This window comes from Falco rusticolus, chromosome 12 (assembly GCF_015220075.1).
Source record: "Falco rusticolus isolate bFalRus1 chromosome 12, bFalRus1.pri, whole genome shotgun sequence".
NCBI lineage: Eukaryota > Metazoa > Chordata > Aves > Falconiformes > Falconidae > Falco > Falco rusticolus.
In genome coordinates, this window is record NC_051198.1 from 815,084 (window position 1) to 839,165 (window position 24,082).

The 24,082-nt window shown below is 44.7% G+C and overlaps 1 protein-coding gene across 11 annotated transcripts in view; it reads left to right on the forward strand.

Moving 5' to 3' along the window:
- Positions 1-22,570, forward strand: part of KIZ (kizuna centrosomal protein) — a 54,268-nt gene extending 31,698 nt beyond the window's left edge. For 6 of the 11 annotated variants that reach the window (XM_037405143.1, XM_037405148.1, XM_037405144.1 and 3 more), the window contains 3 exons: positions 9,573-9,672; positions 17,388-17,431; positions 17,967-19,263. In XM_037405143.1, coding sequence (XP_037261040.1) covers positions 9,573-9,672; positions 17,388-17,431; positions 17,967-18,124 — 302 coding nt within the window. In that variant the 3' untranslated portion in view covers positions 18,125-19,263. The other 5 variants (XM_037405147.1, XR_005106940.1, XR_005106941.1 and 2 more) reach the window with 5 other exon arrangements.
- The last annotated feature ends 1,512 nt before the right edge of the window (positions 22,571-24,082 follow it).

Here is a 24,082-nt window from a genome sequence, read left to right on the forward strand (position 1 = left end):
AAGATCCAGTAATTATGTGGCAAACTACAGATGTTTCTGATTTGATTCTTTTCTTTTCTCGAGTAATTGAATGTGTATCATTAGAATAAGTGCAGGGAAAAGCCTGGCTAGCTGGGAAGCCGTGCCTTTGCCTCTGTTACAAAAGCTGTCTGATAACACAAAATTTTTAGCAATAAGGTTTTATCAAGACGTGTTCAGATCCTCCCAACAGCAGATGTATAAGGCTCGCCTAGGGTCCCGAGATGTCGCTGCTTTTCGGTCCGGGGGTATCAATAATGCATTAGTATTCAGGGCAGGGCTCTTTGCAATGAGTCTCAATTTTCTTTTGCCTGGTTTTGTAAAGTGGTGGGCTGCTTCCTTATAAATTTTGATGTTTGGCTAAATATTTATTTATGCAGGTGTGTACTCCGATGGAAAGGTGCGAGGGCATCTGCTTATGCAATGCTCACTGTTGCTTTTCTGCTCTTTTACGGCTTCAAAATAGCCTGTCTTTCAGAGAGCAATTCATTTCTCTACAGAGGTTTTCTTCTGCTGCTTTTTGAGCCTCATTTGCAGCTGAAATATAAAAATGTGCTTCTTGTATTCGTGAATTATACTGCAGCAGTAATATTCCTATGTTAGCCCAATAAAACTTAGATATTTCTAGAGTAGAATGCTTTCCATTTTCCTGCTTCTTAAAATGTCCTTCAGTCACAGATGGTAACATATTTTAAAACATGAATTGCATTGATTTTTAGAAGAATTAAAAGCCACTTAAATCTTTTTCATGAAACAAAACACAATTCTCGTTTGAAAATTGATCTAAAATTTTACAAATCCTGGGATTGATTCAATTTTTGTTTGTAATTTAAGAGGATTCAAATTTGAGGATGGAGGTTGAAGTTCCCTAAACTGCAGAGAGTGCCAGCAAGACCAGTGTCAGGAGTGGTGGCTCACTCCAACTAATGCCATCACTGATAGTATTTTGGGGTTGTTTTTTTTTAAGAATACCGGCTCTGGAGTTGAGACTCCTGTCACTGCCAATGCTTTTGGTTTGCTTCTGCCCACCCTGAATTTTGTGACTGGCCAGTAGTGGTTTTAGCTGTGGTTTTGCACATGAATTTGTTGGGGAATTCTCTGCTGCAGTTTTTCATGCTGGAGACCCCGGCGGTCTGTGCGGCTGGCTGCTGTGTCAGGTGTCAGCCGTAAGCCAAGCCACGATGGACATCCCCCTTCCCTCCTTCTCCCATAGCTCTCTTTTTGAATGGGCATGTGAATACGCATGCTTCCTATTTGTAAAAATGCTGAGAAACTCTCCCTAACCTAAACACTGAAACCAGTGACTTCAGTTTAAACTCCGTTCTTTCTGAGTCTGCTGTATTTACTGTTTTGTTGCTGCATGTTTCCAGTAGCCAGCGATCACATTGTCTCTAGGAGTGAGGCTTTTCATATCTCAATTGAAAGCAAAGTTGCTCCTTTCAGATGTGATTCATCTTCAGCCCGTGATCTTCTCTGGGCTCCTTGTTCTCTTCTGGCTCCTTACCCTTCCAGCCTGTCACTTTTTTCCTTTTTGCTTGTCATTATTTGCTGTAGATTGTGGCTCTGGAGCTCTGGAATTGTTCTGTGCCTAAAATAAAGGCAGCACCTCTGCGTGTTGTCTTTTGGGCTCAAATGACTTGTCTGGGCGTTTGGCATTGTGTTTTTAGATGAACTGATATTTGATGTCCGTTCTATATGCAATCGTTTTGCTGCACAACTTTTTCTAAGCTTAAGCGATACAAATTTTGTGGGGTTTTTCAGTATTTGCTGCATTGTTTAAGGGCTTTAAGTTGTCTTGCAACATGGGAAGCCTTGGGGCTTCTGGTTCTGATGGGCTTCATTGTGAGAGCCGGGTGGATGTGCTTCCAAGCAGTCTTCTGTAACAGCACTTTACGAATGCTTCTGCAGTTTTGGTTTATTTTTCCTTTATTTCTGTTACAGAAGAAAAAAAACCCAACCAAAAATTTATTTAAATATTCTGTAAATATTCCAGAGAGATTTGTATTTTTTCTTTAATGCCTGTAGGGGAGGGAAGAGAGAGCTTTATGGCTTTGGGGAAAGGGCTTCAGAGTGGTGGCTGGCTTAGTGTTGTATGTCCCTTAGAGGCAGCCTGTGGTGGTACCTGAAACTGCTTGTGCGAGGACTGACTTCACCCGGAGCTCTTATAAACAGAGGCTGGGACTGAAACATCTGTGGAGCTGTCCCCTCCGTAGCAGGACACGTGAGCTTTCCAAACATGTAGTCAGCTCGGGGCGCAGGGGCAGTGTAGCTCATAGCATGATGATGGTTTCTTTCCTAAGCTTGTGGAAGGCCATGTTGTGATAATTGACTTTAAAAGGATTATATTTTGTGTATGGTCTCACCCAGAGAGGAGTTAGCTATTAATAACAATCTCATTTTGTACCAGGTTGTATGAGGATAGAGGAAGATAGGTGAACTCATTCTCATTTTCTTCATGGATGCTTTGTTTTTTATCGTGGGAAGACATGTAAAAGGAATTGTTCAGCTTTTTGCTGTTCCTGAGTTCCTGAGGCGAATAATGTGAGATGAAAAAGAAAGGATAAAATCCATTATTTCTTATTTTGCTGGATGACTGTTTAGGAGTCTCATTTATGGGTAGGAAACTGATGATTTTATTGAACGGGCAGTTTTGTTAAATCTCTTAACAAAACCAGATTTTCTCTCTCTCCCCCCCCCCCCCCCTTCATGTATGTCTTTGATTTAAACAGACTTTAAAGCTATAAAGCATTTGAATAAAAATGCCGTTACCTCTCCACTCATCAGGCTTCACTTTCACAACGTCTTGAATGTCACCTTCCAGCTACTCTCCAGATATAAAATCTCTAATATAGAAATAAGGAGGAAAAACCCTCTTAAGAAGAAAAAGAAAATTAGCCCTTCTTTATATATCATAAGGGAACATAAAAGAGCACAAATCCAATTCTGCTTTCCTTTTTAGGTCACCTTTAATGAGCCAATAATCCTGCCAACACTTTTCCCACGCCCACATGTCCTTCCAGTGAGGTCCTCCTTTGAGCTTGAAGTTAAAAGGTTCCCAAGGTTTCACTTGGAGTGCACTAATAAAGGCATTAATAAGTCTACCCAACTTTTCGCTTCACTTGGTATCAACCCATTCACAACTGCTGTTATGGAAAAAGTTCATCTGTATGTGAGTAATTCCTGCTGCTGTTGTGATCCAACAGAACTACCTTGGGACAGCCTAAGATTGTACTTTTTGCTTAAATTATTTTGGATTGCGTACTCCAGTAGGCGATATTTTATGCTGCTCAACAGTTCCTGAAAGACCTCAGAATCTTTTTTAGTTATGAATTCTGGGTGATAATTCTTCTTTGACCTTTAAACAGAGGCAGCAGCTTCTAGAAATATTCCCAGTGGATGGCTTGCTCCACTGGGATTTCCTAAGTCTTCTGGTCATCCAAGAGTCTGCTTTTGAGAGGATAGCCTCGTATGTTGGTATATTATTGTGATAAGAGTATTTATCTTTTTTTTTTTCATTTAAAGAAAGATGGGAAATATTTGTTGATATTTGACCTACTTTACTGCAGTGTTAGGTTTTAATTTGGAGATTTTTTTTCCATCTCTTTGCTCTCCAAAGAGCACATCCTTCTATCAGATTTGCAGGTAGCTTTTACCTTCTCTCTGTATGCAAGTGTTTTTGCCTTATCTCAAGGGAAATCAGTGTGTCTCAGAGCCCGTATGCAGCTGGCACTCCCACCTCCTGTCCCAGCGCGGCTGTGTGTGCGCTGGCAGTGGTACGGCAGCTGAAGCCCACCTTTAATCCCACAAGACTCTTTGCAGTTTATCAGCCTGCACAGTAATTAGCGTTAACGGTGGTAGAGGAGCTTGTTCAGATTTAAAGTTGCTCTGGGCAGGAACTATTGCTGGTCTGTTTTGGTACAGGACCTGGCACTATGGCAGCCCAGAGCTACCAGGACTTCTGAATGCAGATGCAATAACTATTGCAGAGGTAACTTAAAGCTACACATCTTGCAGGCTCAGCTGATCCGGATAATATTCCTTTCAAGGCATTGTTGACTTTGAAGTCTAGTGACAGCTGAAATACCCAAGCTGCTAACTATTTTATTGGTGATAAAAAGCACATAGAAAAGCAATGTTCCTCCTGGCATAGACTCTCACTTGCGTACACGAGGAAGATGCAAACATGTGTTTGGGTTGGGTCTGCAAAAGCACTGGGGTCTTTTGCCCTCCAACTACCTCCATTTGCATATGAGATTTATTTTTATTGGAAATAATGGATGATAGCTCTTTATAGCTTTTGCATGGCATACAAAGTGCTTTTGTTCCTCTCCCGGTAGAGCAATACCTACTATACTGCTTCTACAACTTGGTTACACACTTTGTCACTTAGGTCAAAGACTCCAGTTTTGCTCACACTGTATGGGCTACACACGAACACAGTGGTATTTCTCTTTTCCCAGTCTGCATTTTAAAAACCAGCAGCCTTGTGAATTACCTTTCCCATTTCCAGAGTCAAGCACTTGGAAGCTGTTGTAGAAAGACAGTTTGATGTCTGCAATGACTGTGCTGGGACTCCAGCTGTAGTGAAGGGCTTCAGTGCTGGTTTTGATGTTTAAAATGTGGGCTGCTTCCTCTGTGAAGAGAGGTGATACAATTAGCAAGATACAAATGTTGCAAGTACAAGGCCAAGAGCTTGCTTGTCTTTTTATATGCAGGAAATTACATCATATCACTTTTTTAGCTGCTGAGATGTTTGGCTGTAAATTGATAGATGCTGCAACCTAGGCCATAGCGGGAACACATGGAGAAAATGACTTCTTTTCAGTTCTGTGCTGGTGCAGTATCTTTTGGGTTAAAGATTACTTTAACTCTTTGGCAGAACAAAATAATACTGGTTCATTATGCAACAACAGTGTATTTTCCTGGAATTGTTGGCTAATGAAAAAAAATACACCCATTTTATTCAGAACAAAACTGTAAAAGCTGACATGAAAGCTGCTTTGACCCATGCCGGCTGCACAATTAATTAAAAGTTGAAGTGTGGAGTGTTTTTAATTAATAGTGGTATTTCAGATCTTTTGCTAGTTCCGAGTAGAAAGAAGCAGTGCATAGGGGAAAAAGCTGCAAGGAGAGCTTTGTCATCTGGGATGCCCTAGCTCCTGTTCTGCTGCAGTATTGCTCAAATGACTGGATTGAGAACTTCCCATTGCTAAAATCCCAGTTTGAGTTTAAAGACTTGAGTTTTATCAGGCTTGTTCAGTTGTGCCTGTGCAGCGCGGGCTGGCCGTTCAGACTGAGGAGATGCTCCAGGTACCCCGTCTGGACAGCTGCACGCCTGCATGCCCGTGTTGCTTCTGGGGTGTCTCCAGAGCACGAGAGCTGGTGATGTGGCGAGGCCAATGCTTCCAAAACCTGTTTAGGAAGAGAACATCAAGCAAATGGCATCTGTCTTTGTCCTGGTTTCGGCTGGGATTTAACCCCGTGGTTCAGTCATGGTTTAACCCCGGCCGGCAACCCAGCACCACACAGCCGCTTGCTCACTGCCCCCCACCCAGAGGGATGGGAAGGAGGATCGGAAAGGAATGTAAAACTCAAGGGTTGAGATAAGAACAATTTAATAGGTGAAGCAAAAGCTGCGCACGCAAGCAAAGCAAAGCAAGGGATTCATTCCCCACTCCCCATGGGCAGGCAGGTGTTGGGCCATCCCCAGGAAAGCAGGGCTCCAGCACGCATAATGGTAACTTGGGAAGACTAACGCCAAATGTCCCCCCTTTCCTCCTTCTTCCCCCAGTTTATATCCTCAGCATGATGTCATATGGTATGAAATGTCCCTTTGGCTAGCTTGGGTCACTTGTCCTGGCTGTGTCCCCTCCCAGCGTCCTGTGCCCCTCCAGCCCTCTGGCTGGCAGGGCCCAAGGAACTGAAAAGTCCTTGATTTAGTATAAACATCACCCAGCAACAACTAGAAACATCCGTGTCCTATCGACTTTGTTCTCACATCAGAGCCAAAACACAGCACTGTACCAGCTACTAGGAAGAAAATTAACTCTATCCCAGCTGAAACCAGGACACTCTTTTACCCAGCGTAGCAAGAATTTACCAAGGGAGAGGTGCTTTTTAGGAAGCCCTTTTTAGACAGCCGTTGCCAGCAGCACTGCCGCAGCCCGTGGCCTTCCTCGCTTCCACTTCTGGTTCTCAGTGCTACTGCTCCCCACTGAACGATTTCTATAGTGCTTGCAATTCTTTTATCCAAGGGTTTCAGCCTGCGCACTGCTGATGTGCTCTAAACCCATCTTTTCTTCTTTTATTTTTTTTTTTCAGTGCATCTTTTCTGGCCAGGGCTATTGTGTTCTGCTGCACGCTCAGGAAAAAATATGTATTTGTGTTCCAGCACAGCAGGCCTCTCACTGTCCCCAGCCTGCGACAGGGAGGGTGCACTTGGCTGTCATAGCACAGCAGGTGAGATGCTTCTTGCAAAACAACAGAAACACATGCACCCCCCAGAATAAAAGTGTCTTTTTGAACTAAGTTGCATTTAACCTTGGACACAACAATCAGTTTTTATGAAGGAAATACACTGATCTGCGTAAGGGTTGTATGGCATGATGCCGTTCTCTTGGGAGCAAAGTGCTTAAGCATTTTCTCTCCTGGCAGCATATTTTTTGCTTCTCTGCCTTGCATGTTGCACCAGTCACTTGTGCTGTCTCACAGCGGTGAAGCATTGCCATGCACCTACATTGGGCTGGTTTTGTTGTCAGCACTGCACATCTGTAACTGAGACTCTTCCTTTCCGCCAGCGTACAATGCAGACATGTTGAAGGCGCAGGGATTAAGCAGGTGAGTGGGGTAAGAGGAGGTAAGAGCCAGGTGGGTGCTCAGCACGCAAAGCAGCAGTCGCTGCATGCTGACTGCTTACATGTTGTCTGACGCTTGGTGGGTGCCACAGCCCAGGTGAATCCCCATGGCAGGGAGGTGAGCTGGTGGGCTTGGGAGTTCCTAGAAGGATCTCCCATTTCTGTAGGGTGCGTGGGATGTAAGTCAGCACAAAGATGCTCAAGGGGAATGACTGAACTAATTGGCAAGGCAGTCTGGTGTAACTAAGGCAGAAGTGGGGACTGATAGCCCAGCATTGTATTATAATTGTACATAAGGCAAAGCTGGGCTCTGTAGGGTCTTAAAGGGTGAAGAACAAGTACTTTGAGTTACTGCTTGATGTTGCGAAGGAAGGGGAGCCAGTGCAGGCACGGAAGGCTTGAGGGAACGGTCTTTTGAGGCTGGTGTGCATGCAAAAGCCGTAAGGAGAGCTGCACAACAATGGTGGCCCAGCTCAAGTTTTGGTAGAGCTGGCAAAGACCTGGAGTTTGAAGTGCCAGCTGGAGAGGTGCAGCGAGTATGCCAGGATCAAAGACAGGCTCCATGTCACTGCCCTGAGGGACAAGGAGAGCTTTCAACAGCAGCACAGCTACTCGTGCACAGGTAGCAGCACTTCCCTGCAATTCCAGATGTGTTCCTGCTGCAGGGGACCCTGCTGGCAGCCAGCTAGGTGTGGGGTCCCTGCCCAGGGTTGGGGTGCCAGGCTTAGCCTGAAGCACAGGGAAGGCTTTGAGAGGCACACTTCGGATGCAGCCGCTTAACTGATGTGGTGCCACCCGCTCTGGGAGCGCTGCCTGTTGAGGCTGGGAAGGAGGAGAAGCGTTCACTCCATTGACAGGCTGTAACTGGTGGATGTGGCCCTCTGCACACACAGGGCTGGGACGGGAAGCGTGGTTACAGCTGGTGATTTGGGCAGAGACAGCTTGTTCCACGTTCTCCTTCACACGAGGAGCAAGCCCTGGACACACCAGAGCCACCTCAGAGGGCACACGTAACTGGATTTAAATGTTTGCGGGGTCTGTGGCCTGTGGCGTTCTGCTAGCGGGCACAGCTGGCTTTGTGGTGGGCTTCTGGAGGCGGCGGGGTGCCCTCCTGGCGCTGAGCCGCTATCCCAGGCAAGAAGCGAACACATGATCTCGGACACATCGTGTGCTGTAGTTTGAATCCGTGCATGGGGAGCCCTGAAAAATACAGCTATATTAAGTGCTTTACTGCTAGAGTGAAAAGCAGGGAGTTCTGGCTCGATTAGATTAAATTAGCTTTTGTACTTTCACAAAGTAATGTACAAACAAGCATAAATATTTGTTCCTTTGTGGGCAATGGTTTCTCAGCATGTGCCCATGTCGCTCAGTCGGCAGCTCTGAGCTGCCATCGCTCTTGCATCCAGGACCTCCACCGTCATCTCCACAGGTCTCTGCATGTGTACATCATAGGAAAGGTGGGGATCCGCCCCCCCCCCCCCTTTTTTTTTCTTTTTTCATTTTTTTTCCCCTCCCATTCTTGATTTCTTTTTTCTCTGTGCCTTCTCTGGAAAGCGGTTGGACTTTGTTCCACAAGCAACGCGCTGCTGCCACTGCAGCAGCTGTGCCTGAGCTCTGCCATCCCCTGTGCCCATCAGACGGCTCATGCCCCTCTGTTGAAGTGCCCAAGACTGTGCAGGATTTGTGCCGCCAGAATCCACGCACAGAATGCTGTGAGCCACTGGAGAGGGCTGGTAACATGCATGGCCAGCTAGAAAGTGAAGTGTCCGAGATATACAGAAATACTAAACTGTCCTGAGTTGGAATGAAGCTGGTAACGATAGGGCTTGTTTACAATTTTGGTGTTCTCTCTCTCTCTATTTATATATATATATATATATATATGCATGCAAAGTAGCCTTTTAAAGTGGGATTTGTACTTGAGCATCATTTTCTTTGGAAATGAGTACAAAGATGAGCAATTGTACAATTCCAGTGAATGAATTAATTTACCTCATTTTCTTTTTTTTAAGTCAGTCTCTACAGAATGGAAATGAGATTCGCAGAGCTGAGGGGGGGAAAGGAAAGAAAGGAAAGTGTGGATAAAAGATTTTTAAATAGTTGGGTGTTTGGCTGTTCAAGTCATAAAGATCTGTGTTTCCCAAATGCAGCTCTAGTTCAAAAGAACAGTTGAAAATAATGATGTAACAATTAATATCAAGAAAACTGTAACTATCCAAAATAATCTGCATTTAAGGGGAAGGAGAATAAAAATAATTTTGCTTCCTGAATAAAGTAAATGAGAACTCAGGGATAAAAAAAAAATTAGGTATCTATATCCTTTAGGTTTTACTTAGTTGCCATGATGCAATACAGCTCTTAAGAGAATCTCAGTGTTTGTTTTTTCTAAAATGAGGTAAAATGTGCAAAACTTTCAGTATTCACAAGAAATCGTCATTGGATAACTTTGATTTATACTGAGGGAGTCTTGTTTTCAGTGTTTTTAACTAGTTTCCACTTAATCATGAGCAAACACTCTTGAGGCGGATGCCATAACTGTGCAGTGTGTGCTCTTCTCTGGACCTTGTCATCAAACCAAGAGTGTTGCCGTTATGTGCATCTATTTGAAAATAAGAGTGTGTTGCTGCTAGTGACTGCACACTGTTATAAGGTCCAGCCACCATTATTCGAAAGTTTATTTTTCACTTTTTTACTTAACAGGTTGCAATATTGGCAGTAAGAGTTCCAAAGCAAAAGAAAGCCAGGAATCGCATTCAGAAACTAGTTCTTCACTGAATGGAAGAAGTCCTCCCTTCTCAAGGTAAAGTTGTTAAATCCTGTAACATTTGAAATTTTTCTGTAGAATGAGAAATGCTGACAGAAAATGACCAAATCGCTGATTTATTATTATTTTTTTAACTTGATCTAGGGTTAAGGTTCATATTTATGTTTATCTAATAAAACATCTTAAACTTTGGTACACCTTAGAAAATATATGTGCCAAAGCCAAGTATTGTTTTGCAGCTGTTGTTTTCTCATTTTAAGACTCAATTGACATCTCAGTGAACCACAAATTGGCGTGTACAGCTGCTTTCAGTAGGGCTACTCAGGGGCCAGACAATAGGGCTTGTCAGGAGAGGGGCAGACATAAAACATAAAGTCTTCCAGAAATAAAGTGGTGGGTTTCTTCTCCATGTGTCCGAGATGTAAACTAGCTGGAACTGGATAATGCTTTCCATGGGTTTGGGGTTTGTTTTTTTCTTGTTTGATACTGGGGTATTTATAACATGCCTTTCTTTCTTTCATATGGAGTGTTTTTAATTAAATGGCCTTACGTGTACCTAAAGGGCACAGCTTGTTCTTAAAAAAAAAAAAAAAAAAAAAAAAGGAAAAAGTTGGTTTTGTTCTGGTGTTTGTTTATTTTAAACTGCAGCAGTTTCCTTTTGGGTCTCTGAGCAGTTCTGTTGGATGTTCCTTGTGTTCATCTTTGGCATATAACAGTCATCAAACAGCAGCAATCAAATTACTAGTCAAGAAGCAGCACAAAATAGGATATAACACAGCCATCTCATGAAATACTGGCTGGGCTTTAGATCCTTATCTGCTCTTACTGGAACACCGGCAAGCGGGTGCTGCCACGCAGCCCCTGGGCTGACGACTGCCATCAATAGTACTCAGGGAGGGACTTTAAAGCATTTTGATATATCTTTTACTACTCCTGTTTATATGACGTTGCTATTTTTCTGTAGCTTCTTTATGCTGTTATTGATGAGGTCAGTTCCAATTCTGCAAGTGTTGTTCTGCATTTTGTGTTAAAAATCACAGTATTTCTGTAATTTTTCAAGTGTGGTAAATACAAGCTGTAATACAATATTGATGAACGGCATTCAGTCTTTTGGTTAGGATTAATTCTTATAGTCTTACATTTAAACTTTTTTTTCCACTTTTTTTTCTTTTCAAATTTTCTGAAACTTTGAGAATGATGTTCCAAATCGTACTGTCTAGTGCTGTGAAGCGCAAGGGTGCTCCTATAGATGAATTTTTAAACATTAAAATTTAGTCATTCACTGAAGCCCAGGATAGCAGGAAGAGAAGGATCAGGCCCTGAAGAAGTGGCCTACAGGATCACTGCTAAGCATCAGAGTAAAATTTGTATAATTTAAAATGAGCTGATTTCTTATTTAAAAGAAAAAAACCAACTCTTCAAGCTTTTTCCCCCATTGGATGTTGCACTGCTTGCTAATGATGCGTTTGGCCATTTTCTGCATTTTTCAGATGCTGTTCATCTGGCATGCGTATTTTTTGCTGGTTTTTTTCAGATTCGTATTTGTGATAGATTTTCAAGTAATTCATTCTGCCCTATAATTTCATGTCTTTCAGCGCTGAGAAGCAAGCGCACTTCATGTGCTGGTACACGATGATGCTGCTTTAAAAAGAAAAAAATTAGAAAAAAGAACTCATAAAGGCTTAAAGTTAGTTTTTTCTAAATGAGTCAAAAATAATGCAGCCCTACAGACACAAAGTTTATTAGCAGCCCTTGCTTTTGGATGCTGGGCATCTGCTCGGCAGAGAGGGAGAGCGGCAAAAGTAGTGAGAAAGACGGAGAGCTGGAGAGGGTGGCCGGCTGCTTGTTTGTGGCCAGGACGCGATGCAATTTCTTCGCCGCTCACATTTAAGCGCTCCACTTACTGCAGTCACTTCTGGGGCTTTATTGCTTTTACAAGTGGTCTCGAAACCCACTACTTGAGAATAAACATAACCACGCAGCGCTGCTGTGGTACTTTTTATAAATTCTTCTTTGCGCCGTTTTGTCACTGAGCTGATGAGTGACCTCGCAAAAGACCCTGCTGGACCTAAATAAAAAAAATGGCTTCCTCTGATGTCCTCCAGACAATAATTACGATGTGCCAGTTAAGCCCAAACTACAGCTGAGGGATTTTTACTTTAAAGCAGAGGCTCGGGCGCAAAAATGCATTTATAGCTCTTTGTCTGGCACCTCATTATGTGTGGGCCTGATTCATTAAGTAATTGGTTTGCAGTTGTTTACATGAGTATTAAGGCTTTCTATTCAGCAGCCTTTGAGAGATACATTGTGCAAATGTTGCATGTTATGAATGCTGAATGAGGGGCAGGGGACCGGTGCTATTGGCTAAACACTGCGCTCTGTTGAAAAGCAAGAGAAAGAGATTGGGTGCTGCTTTGCATAGCAATGACTTTCTTAATAAGCTTTACAGATTGATACACACAAGCTATAAAAGATGCAAAGAGATACTCTTAGCACATTTATACATGCTCATTTCACTATTATGGTACTGGAGACGGGAAGAATTGAGGGCTTTCATATTCGGTTTTTCAGTGCATGTCTTCAGTGCATGAGACTTAATAGAATCCGATGTTTATTGTATTATAAATCATGGGGAAGTAGGCAGATCTGCAACAGTTTATTATTAAAGATTCTTTCAATGTAAATCTTTTTCTGCCATTGTATTTCCTACAGCAAAATCATTTTGTGGTTGAGTGGGGATGAAAGGCATAATGTACGAAGGAGTGAGTCTTAATAGGAAGCTGCTCTCTGAGTAAAGACCACTTGTTCCCTTTTGTTCAGCGGTGCATGCCAGAGCTTCCTCTTCTCCTGCAAATATCGTCCTGCTCTACGTTTAGCTATAAAACTACTTTTTCCTGGCTTCGTTTACTTTGCTGAGAGAGTATTTACACACACGGAGATGCAACTTGCGTTTGAAGAGTTAGTGTTTTGCAGCAGAAAGGAGCGCGTTAAATTACACAGTTGCTTGGGGAAAAAGGTACCAGAAGTCAGGACTGAATCTCTCCGCAAGAGCGGGCGGCAGGCGATGTGTGTGGTATTTCGCAGTCCTGTAGCAATGGATGCAGCCAGTGGAGGTCACTATTTTCTGGGTAATTCTGAATTTTCCATGCAAGCAGTTTATTTTACTTGTTTGTGCTGTCTTGTTTCAGAATAATCTGGAGATTAAAGATGCGTTATCAACTGAGAACCAAAGAATAATTTTAATTTGTCAGGACATAAACACGGTGTAAAGTATTTTAAATTTTGATTATATATGTTTTCTGGAAGTAATCCGGTCTGGTCTCTGAAGGCGTTTTTTCAGTCAAAAGTCACTTTTACCAAACACATTTGTAGTGACATGCAAATGAAAATTGGCAAATTATAACTCATCCTCTAATTATTCTCGGGGGCGATGTCTAACACAGGGCCCATCACCTTTGCTCTCGGTGCTGAGGTGGGCTGGCCGTCGGGGGGGCACTCCGGCCCCACGTGTCCCCCATCAGCACCCCCAGCTGACGGGGGGGCAACAGCCCGCTTTGGCCAGAGCTCTGAGGAGAGATTCCAAAGGTTTGGGGCTGGGGAGTGGTCAGGAGATGCATTTAACCAGGAAATCCAAGGGAAAATGGTATAGCATGTTTCCAGACCCCTGAAAGATGCCCCCAGAAACTAGCCCATGTCTGATTGAGTTAGCCTTCTGCCGTACTTTCAGTCGTCAAACCACTTCTGTACAAAGCTGACCGTAAATTCAAGCATGTTTTTCTGATGTTACCGATATTTGTGTGAGCTTTATTTCCTAAATCTTAACATCCAGCTGTTGCAGAAAGAGTAATGGCATAGTGGCGATGCTCTAGGAATATTGGTGGGGAATGGTCTGTGGGGAGAGCCAATGTCTCTCTAAATCTGTTGCCTTTGTACTGCAGAGGAAATAGTTTATTTTTGCAGTGATGCCCTAAGCAGTTCCAAGACAGTTTCCACGCAGCGCTGCGATGCAGTCTTTGTGTTAACAGTTTCTCTAGGCAGGAACGTTTTCTTTTTCTTCAGCATGCTGTATCTAAACAGAGAATGGTCTTCAATGTAGCTCGGTATTGATCTTGGTATCTTAAAATAAAGGTCATCCTATTAGCACTGTGATTACTTAAATTCAATGTTATTACTCCAGTTCTGGAGTGATGAATGGATTTTGTAGGCTGTACTCACTTTTCAGGGCGGGGAATACTTCAGTGATGCCCAATTTCTAGTAAACGACCAGCAGCAAAAGATAGAGCCGTCAGGCTTCTGCAGGAGCTGGCAGGAGAGTGTGTGATCGCGGGGGATGCTCAGCCGAGACTGTCACGTTGCAGGCACTGCCACTAAGCTGTCTGGCTCGCTTACTGCCGAGAGGCTTTTAGATGTTTTCGAAAAATGCTTTTCAAGATGGATCTGCCACCCCGCATCCTCACGTATTGCCGGGAAGAAGCCTCCTCTCTCCTTTTGCTGAGGGTTAACAAGCAGCACCCTGTGCAAAAGGAACGCTGGGTTTGTTGTCCGTGGTGTGCTGCCGCAGCGGTGCATGTGCAGGCGGAGGCACGCAGGCTTCGAGCCTCTGACGGGATTAGCCAGAGTATCAGTGTTCCCAAGGCTGATGCACTCTGCATTTTGTTTGTTTTTCTGATAAAACCTGGCATTTGGGTCCTGTTTTTTTTCTCTTGGTGCTTCAGTGGTTTTTGGTTGGGGGTTTTTGGTGTTTTTTCCCCCTTGATGTTTGGGTAGCTTTCTTTGTGTCTCTTTCTTTTCTTCCCCCCACGCCCCACCCCCCCACCCCCCGGTATTTGGGTGTCTTTTTTCACTTGACTCTAAAACGTAGAGGTTCAACAGGTGCTTTAGCAAAAAGCTCAGGCTCAAGTAAACGCTTTCTGCTGTTTTTCAGTGAGCCGCCTCTATTAACTTGGCTCTTGTTGGTCTGGTATTTTCCTCTTAGTATTAATTTTCTTTATGGAAGGAAAAATATTTTCTTGGAGCTTTTTAATTTCTTATTGTTGTGCAGACATTTTCAATACAAAAAGGCCGTTTCACCGGAGTAAAGGAGAGATTAAAAGGCCCTTTGAAGTTAAACTGGTTTGGGTTTTTTCTTTGTTAGAGCCTGGGTTCAGTTTGGAATTATTTTAGGGAAGAAGCAAATGTGTAAATGGATATTGATGGGTCACGATGGGGGATTAGTCAAGGCAGTGAAACCGGCCTTTTACTTCATTTATGCTCCTAAAATTTCTCAGTGGAGGTCTGTTTGGTTATTGTATTGTATGCTCAGTATATACCAGATGATAACTTTGGTGATTGAGTTTTCTGATTTCTGAATACAAATGTTTTGTAGTGTAGAGGTCTTCTTGCAGTTTATCAGCCTTGAGTAACACTTTAGACATAATCAGGAATTTTATTCCCTGTGACAAAGCTATCTTGCAGCATTTTCCAGGCTTGGTTTGGCGGAGCTGTGATTTCCAGTCTGGCCTTTCTGATGCCCCAGTTCCGTTTCCCGTATGGCGCCGGACATGTCTCTGTGGCAGCAGTGCTCATGTCAGGCCTTCGCTGACACCCGTTCCCCACCTCTCTCCACGCACTGCTGTGTCACACCAGTGCCCAGCTCTCGGCGTGCAGCACTGCGGCTCCATGCTCTTCTGCTGCAAATCCCATTCCACGCGTAGTAGGTTAGCCCCAGGAGGACGAGCCCCAGCAGCTGGATGGGTTGGGGTGGAGGATGACCATCTGTCTTCACCCTTGTCCCGTCAGCATTGACCTTTACCTTTGTGGGAAGCTGGGGCTGAAGAGGGAAGGTCTCTAGAACTTCCTACAGCCATAGTGGTCGCCATCCCCTGCACCTTCTCCATCAGACCACCAGCCTTCAGCCGGAGCTGGAGCACCCTGCCATGCTTCCAGCTGTGCCAGAGGACCACGGAGGCTGGGGCAGTCCTTGCCCCACTGAACCACTTGAAGATAAAACGGTTCTCGTGCGGTCTGCCATGGAATCACCTCCCAATGTGTGCAGCTCAGCGACAAGTGGCTTCTCGCTCTACACCCTGGGGAAAAATGATGCAGCCGCCGGAGTTGCAGCCTCTCGAGCACATTTATATGGGCTAAGCCTGGGGTACGTGGAGCACCTCCTGATAACTGCTGAGGGTCATGAAACCTCACCAAAAGGGAGCAGGAGTTAAGGGCGATCGGTGTATTGCAGGACTCAGCCCAGAGGCTCTGACCTAAAATACTTGCTGGGGATACCGTCCAGTGAACGGATTTGAACAAGAAGTTGAAGCGTAATGCCACGTGGGGTTTTACTCCAAATGAAACGGAAAAGCATTTGGATGGCATGCTAACAAAACGTCAGATAAACACTTGAAGGCTAAAAATTTAAGGTTTCGTATTTAAATAATAAGTTAATAACTTGTTGCTAGTACTTGAGCCTTGGTTCGGTGGCTTGGTTGAACTTTGGCTGTGTTTAATAACCTATTTCTGGGAATTTCTGTACATCTGCAAAGAGGGAAGGAAGGCTGCATGCTAATGGCAGTCACAGCTTGTAGAAAAAGAATGTGATTTAAACAGCGTGAGCTTTTTTCTTATCTAAAAGGAAAAGTTTCTGTAACATAGGTCACTGTAATGCAATGAAGATTCTCCCTGCTTTAAGTTTAGCTTTCCAGTTGCAATTCCAAATTCTTACTGAATACAGTGGTACAAGACATACAGTGAATCATCTCTGCTTTTTTTTTTATCTCCTTCACAAATGCCTCCACAATAGCAATTAGAACACTAGAATTATTCCCACTTTAAGCAATTATGTATTAGCTGCCATCTCTTTAAACGAAATGCAGCAAATTTTTACGAAATTTTTGACAGCTGATCGAGTCCTGCTCTGACTGTGGCCACAGCTTCAAATTGCAGCTTGACACTTGCTTATATTTTACCAGTTTGCAGAGTAATGTCACAAATACCTCCTATTTGATCTTCCTTATTAAAATAAGCTGAAGCTTTATTTCTAGAGCTTATTGCAGGATTGTTAATATAACAGTTAATTCTCCTACATCATCGCCCCTATGTGATTATTTCACAGCACCAACACAATACACACGCTACACACAAAAGATCAAAATGATTCCAGCTTGTTTGAGAGATTCAAAAGGGCCTGTGATGCTCTAGACACAAGAGCAGTCATTTTACAGAACAGAATTGCAACCGCATATACATCAAGGTAGATCAAAGGCAGCTGGGAGATTGCACATTTACATGGGGATGAGGGTGATGCTATGGGAACCCAGAAGCTGGGCTGGAGGAGTACCCAGGCAGGAAGGGCATAAGGAAGTTCAGCGAGCATCAGTGGGGGGTGCTTTTATTTTTGTTTGGATTTTTTCTTTACTTACTTTGCATTATCTGAAAGGCTGCAAAAGAGAGACAGAGCTCTGATCCTTTATACCCTTAATTCACTACTGGTGTAAATCGGTGCCATTACCAAGGCATGACTCCAGTTCATGCTGTCTGAACATCTGTACCAGTGTCCCTGCTGCATGTTAATTTCTTGACCTTTTAAAAGATACAAGAGTGAAGAAAGCCTTGGCAAAATAGTTATTTAAAAAAAAAAAAAAAAAAAAAAAGAGTAGTTACAGAAGTTACTGATATTTTTTAAACCACATCACAGGTTTTTATTTTAAAAAAACCAATCTACATTCTATTAATTTTGTGACATTGTGCTGATTATTTCTTTCTCTTTTTTACAGCATTGAAATGAGGAAGGGAACGGCAACGGCTATAAGATCCAAAGGTAAGAAACAAATGTTATGCTACTTAAAATCAATGTCTTACTAAGTGTAATTTATATTGTGAAAAACGTCCAGGAACAATATGATTGAACTGTGTAAAATATGGGCATAAGGAGACAGGAAAGCATGGAATTTCCCTGGCTCAACGCAGAAGCCAGCATATAGCTGATGATGACTGCTTCTAGACCAGAGAGGTTGTGTTTCATAGCGCATATGGTGTGGAAGGAGTAGTGATGCTTGCTTCAGGGTTTAAATCAAACAGTAGCAAACAGCAAGTAGGAGGAAAATGTAGGGAAGAAACACCTGACATTTTCTTGATCTTCCCTCTGGAAGAGGGGCTGCAGGAGCGGGTGGGCAGCAGTGCGTGTGTTTGCGTGGTTACAGCAGGAAGGCACACAGAGGTGCCTGCATGGCAGCTGTGTGCATCCAGAGCAATATTTTTCTGCCAGTCAGCAGGCTTTCTTTTAAATTGGTGTTTGGGTCCTGCATGTTTTCATCCTCCCTCGGTTTTCATCTTTCTCTTTTAACTACCATAAGGACCACCGGTGTCTGAAGTCACCTCTAATGGAGCCTCACGTAAGTGCAGCCAGCGCTGGGAGCAGGGAGCTCTTCACCTGGAGCTCAGCTTTAGGTGCTGTGCAGCCCTGGATTTGTTGCAGAGGTGTGGCATCTGCATTGAACCAAGGATGCCATAAACAATGGCGTCTTCAGTGCCATTTGAAAGGCTCACATCCCCAGCTCGTTTCCTTCTCTGCTGGGGAGTTTGTTTTGGCTGGGGTTTTTTTGGAGGCTTTCAGCATGTTCAGCCTGCTCCCAGGTGTTCCATGTTGGAACGCACGCAGGGGGTGGGTGCAGCTAGTGCCACTCTGATGTTCCCGGCCAAGCGCAAACCTGCAGTCCAGGGAGCTGGGGATGTAGGATAAAAGATGCAGCTGCTGCATTTGTAGATAAGATGTTTATATAGCTTGTGCTGTCAAAAGCACCAAACGCATTAACAGTGCCTCAGTCAAACGCAAGCTGAACTTTCTGTATGAGGTATGACAGCCGCCTTCTCTCCTGCGCCTGAATCCCCATCTCTGAGTTTTATGCCTGATCTGGGGCATCACAGCTACTGCGATGACTTTGGAAAAAGAGCAGCCCTCCACAAGTGCTCGGGAGCAGGCAGGTGGCACGGCTCTGCAAGTGACTGTGGGCTTGACTCACGCTTCCCCGTGTGCCTTGCTTTTCAGGTTTTTTTCCCACCAGCCAAATAAGCTTGTATATTGAGGAATCTCTCAGGCACTCAGAATTTAAATGTGATTCTGTTTATGTCAGTGAAATTCTTTGCTCATTCTCAGAGCTGTTTGTTAAAGCCACACAGTTGTTTGAAGTCAGTCTTGCCTGTATTTGATCCTGTCTCAAAGTGGTGATTTTTCATTTGTGACATCATTGCCATTTCTATGCCAAATCTGTGATGTCATGGTCCGACTCTGACTTCACCGCAGGGTCAAGTAGAGGGAGAAAGTGGAACATAATAGACAAAGCTGTAATTCAGGCAGCAGCTGGTCAAGTAAATTGCTTGGAGTGGAAATGTTCTCTCAAGCCACCTTGAGGAACAATGAAGTGGGACCTCTGAATGAGCCCGCTGTCTGGCCACAGCGGCCCCGCTGTCGCAGGCCACAACATTGACAGTACACTGTATCGCAAACACACACCTAGGGCTTGCCATCTTCAGAACCCTGGCCGCCTCTATGAGCCATGGTGTCTAGCTGCCTCAGGAGAGCTGTGAAATGTCTGTGACATAAATGACATAAACATTGAAAAGATTTTACACTGGTTTGTTTTTTTTCCTCACCCTCAGCTTTCTGGGGCGAATCTGATGACAGCAGCTCCGAGATCGAGGCTGCTTTGCGCCCACAAACACACAGCACAGAAGGAGACGAATTTGATGACTTCTATGATTAAGACTTCCCCACTCGCTTTTGGGAAGAAATAAATGGTATCATCTCGTACGTATTGAGAGTGTCACTGTCTGAAGTGCAGCTCATCACTTTATACTCAAAATTTAAATACAAAATAAATATTACTCAGTACTATACACAGCCTCCTTATATGTGTGCTTTCTCTTAACTAGTAAGTGTTTTCCTATCTGACGGCAATCCTGCCCCACCAGACTGAGCCTTTTTGCAATGTATTTGTTTCAGAGAATAGCTGAAGATGGGTCCCGAGATGCATCTCGGAGAAGGTGGACTAGCACGGTGCCTGAGCGTGATCACCTTGGAGGGTTGGGCTGTCTGTAAAACACCCTCTTCCTCGAGCAGGGAGATGCGTCCCTACATACGGTGCCTGTCCCGTTTCTTCGCTGCTGAGAGCCACTTGTCTGCGGTCCCCTGCTCACAGTGAGCAAGCATCTGCCCGGCAACAGCAGGGACAGTACCGGACACAGCCCCTGACTGCAACCCTTCCGCACGGCAGGGCTGAGGAGGCCGGCAGCAGCGATCGGGAACTGGCAGCAGTATTCATGGCCAGGTCAGCCTTGTCTCTGTTTTTCTGCGAGCTGCTCAGCAGTGACAGAGTGCTCAGCTTCCTCGAACCAGCCTGGCCGCTGCTGTGGTTGCACTGTGAACACACAGGCCGTCCTTTCCCGATGCTCATATGTATTCTAGTATTTTGCCTACAGAACTAGATGTGGTTTCAAAAAAAGCAAGCATTCTGGGTATGCATACATATGCTGCTCGGGGAGGGCTGGCATGTTTGATCTTTATCTTCTTCTGCAACAGATCAAGAAGAAGAAATTCATAAAACGTACATTTCTAATTCAGCACATTTTGGAATAGGAGCAGCATTTACATGTGGCGAGCCCCAGTGATTTTCTGCTTTTACTTGCTTTGTAAAATCCACGCTGGCATTGCTGTGTGGACATCACAGTAATTGGATGACTCCAGGAGCTTCATGCATTTTTAATTTTCTTCTTTTAATTCCTTTTATCTAAAATTAAGTTCATTAAACATGAGATTTTCTTTCGAAGGGAGAAACCAGGGGACATATTAAAAAAAAATCTGTTCATAATTATGATAAGTTCAAAAGCAAAAAACAGCACCCCAATTAAACTCGGCTGCAAAGCAGCACTGCAGCTTTGAATATAGGCACCAATCTCTGGACCCAGTCCATCAAAAACAATTTTTAAATGGTAACAATATTCAGTTTAATAAAGAGAGTATGTAGTCTCTGAGACAAGCTCGAGAATATGAAATAAAGGCTCGCAGAAGGCTTGAAAATAAGGAGAAACCCTTACTGCAGATGCCTGCTGGCTTGCTGAATCTTGTGGTCTACAGCGTGGCGTTGGCAATGGTGCAGCAGCGAATGCTCCAACAATCAGAAAATCAGCGGCACAAGGGGTGGGGTGGGTGTATGGCCAGGGCTGATGTCAGGCAAGACAGCTGCACTCCACTGAAGGACTAAAGCTGGACCTGACGGAAGGCTCCAGCGTCCCCCTCACCACACTGTGCCAGGGTTTCTGAGCCCGTTCGGCCACAGGCTATTTTTGGATTGAGGCTCCTGCGACCCCTCCCTTCAGGGGCTGGCTTGCTGATATGGTCTCAGCCAGAAAAACAGCCAAGATCCTCCCGCCCTTCCCGATTTTTACCACACCAGCTCCCCATGTCCTGTGGGACTGCTGCCTGACAGAGAAGTCCCTGTACTGTGCGACAGTCAGGGCAGGGGGGCAAGGGATGGGAGGTGCGTGGAGTGGAGGAGGAGGAGGAGGACAGGAGACCACGCGAGGCCTCTGTGCCAGGCTGCTGCAGAGGGTGGCACAGCTCCCAACTCTTCACTGCAATGGCCAGCCTCAGTCAACACTTGGCTGTTGGAGCCATAGGGCGGGGTAATCGCAGGACCATCCTGCAAATTGTGACACTTGAAAACAAATTCTGCAACATGATGGCAATATGACCAGAAGGGCAAGCGCCCTGTCATGCTGCTGCCCAAGGTGGACCACCAGGTAAGTTTAGGGGCTTCTCAGTAGTCTTCCAACAGCCCGTTGGAGGCTTTGTGTGCTGCAGGCTGTTCACGTCACCCACGAGACCTGTACGGGGACTGATGTCTGAACCCACCGTCTTGAGGGCCAGTGCCTGGATCATCACTCCTTGCTGCTTTTTTCTGATCTTCCCTAAGCCGTGGTCATTCATTCCCGACAGTCTAGCCATCAGCTAAATGTAAGCTCACCGATATGTCATGCTGCAGACAGGCTATCGCTGGGTGATTTTTCAGTGAATGTCAGACCAAGGTTTGTGTGGAAAAAGTCCCTCGCTGCTCAGTAACGGTGCATCAAATCCACAGTGCTTTGTACTTTTAAGCTCTTCCTGAGTGATTCCAGGTTCTTGATGTCAGCCCACTTTATATCTCCTCGCATGATACAAGGCACCCATCACCAGTCTTTGGTGCTTTCCATTCCCTCAGTCCAGCTCAGCCACAGACATGCAACACATGACAGATGACAGATGGCTTTGGGAGCTTCTGCTAAGGCAGTATCTCCCTTTTGGTGTTTAAGCGATAGCCAAGTTCCTCCAGAGTGTTATTTATTATACTCTTACTGTGCACAGACTCATTAGATGCAAAACATTCTGCCAGTCAACTTTATTCTGCTCCTTCACAGCTGTCATACTGGCAGCTGGAGGACGATGACAGATGATGGTGATGGACAGGGGGACTGTAATCAATACAGCCTTAACAGATTTAAATCAGCATGCCACTCATCTATGGGAAATACTGTAAGAAAAGTCTTCCCCTGTTCCTGCTGTATACGTGCAACGACTTGGTGCTGTGTGCTTTTTTTGCATGTCATACGTACGCAGTCGTGAGGCGAAACTTCAGCTCGTGCCCCTGTACAAAAACAAGCTAGCACACGGCGGCTGGCAAAAAAAATGCCGGATGAGTGCCGTTACCTGGTGAGCTGAAACAGAGCCTGCATGGGCGTGCAGCCTGACTCCGAGAGCCTGCAGAGAGAAGCGTACTGTACTTGGGAGCTCGGGGAGCAGAGAACTGCTGCTGCCTCTGGCCACTAACAGGGAAGCTGATGGAGCTGGCGGGGACTTCCAGGAGAGATGGTTGTGCTGAGGAAGGTGGTCATCCCCACTCCAAACTGGATGTAAAGCAGAGCCTGTCACCTGTTTGGCAACGAGATTATTTTTCTTTAGTGGCAGATTTCTGCTACTGCTTCCTGCACGAGAAAAGACTCCGTATTTTTCAGTTTGCTGGTGCACACCCTGGCACAGCAGCAGCCCTCCTGCTCAGCTGCCTCTGCCTTGCCTATCTTGTTCGTAAAGAGCTGTGCTTTCATCTAGCAAGTACCAGGCACGCTCCTCCACTGAGAATGCCAGGTCATAAGTTTCTGCAGCACGAGTTTTGATGTAGGATATTTGTAAGGGTTTGAGTTTTGATTAGCAAAACATAGATTGACTTTTCAGAGAAATGTTTGTTGCAGTATTAATTTTTTCAGCACTTGTTTACGCAAGTAATTATAAGATAAGATGATCATATTTCATTTGCATTTGCTAGTGCCACTGTCTTCTGTTTTCTTAAGCATTATCAGAAAACCAACTGATTGCCCATCGATACAAACCAACTGTTAATACTAAGCTGTCTTACTCTACACTAAATTCCAGGAGGAGGAAACTTCAATCAGGGCACATTTTGTAAGGAACAGATAAAGGACAATCTTTAGCTGATACCACAGATGTGGTGCCAATATAAAGTTGCTGGGGAAATTTATTCAAGTCACAGATTTTATTAAGAGGAGTGACAACAGAAAATGGCTTAACAACAGCTAAGTGAGGCTAAGAATAATGAGAAATACAATATTGGGTTAATTTGTTCTACAGCAAATTAGCAAGGTAGCAAGGTTCCTCTCCCCTCCCCAAATTAGCGGCGTTGACTCAATAAGCACTGCTGAGATTTTGTTATTTTTATTAATGATTTCCAGGCTGCTTTTTTCATGTCCTCGCCCCTGTTGCTGCCCTCCTAATGAAGTTGGTGTGTAGTGACAGGACACAGCGGAGCACAGAATCTTCCTCGTGTTAATCCTGTTTAATACCTTAAGGTTTAATTCCATTTCAACATTGTCAGACAGCTAACTTAATACTATTTGCTTATGCAACAGGCAAACCGATGGGATGGGGGTTCTTTAGGCTGCTTCTTGCAACCGTCACATATCGCACCGAGCAATTTTATGCTCGCTGCTGCTGCCAATGTCCCCATGGCCTCTCCCGCTCTCCCACCCTCCTGCCAGTATTTCGATGCTCCTTTTAAACTGCTGCCAACAGCCCCCTCTCTCCTCCCGAAGGGGCAATGGCCTCTTCCAGAGCCTTGCCCCTTGTCCGACTTCCTCATGGCGAGGCAGGCTCACCAGAACGGAGAGCAGCCCCACAGCACGAGCCTCAGCAGAGCAGCCATGCCCTGAATTATTTTTCTCATGTCTTCTGCCTCAGCCATCCCACGACAGCATGCCATTGTGATTTTTTTTTAACGAGGCCGTTCATTGAGGGGCATTTTCCCACAGAGCCTTGCCTGAGAGAAGGGTGGCATGCGGTGCCACCTCAGACCACAAACCGCTCTCAGGCTTTTCCCTTCCGCCTGTCACCGACGGGCCAAAGGAGCAACCCTGCAAGCCGGAGGGC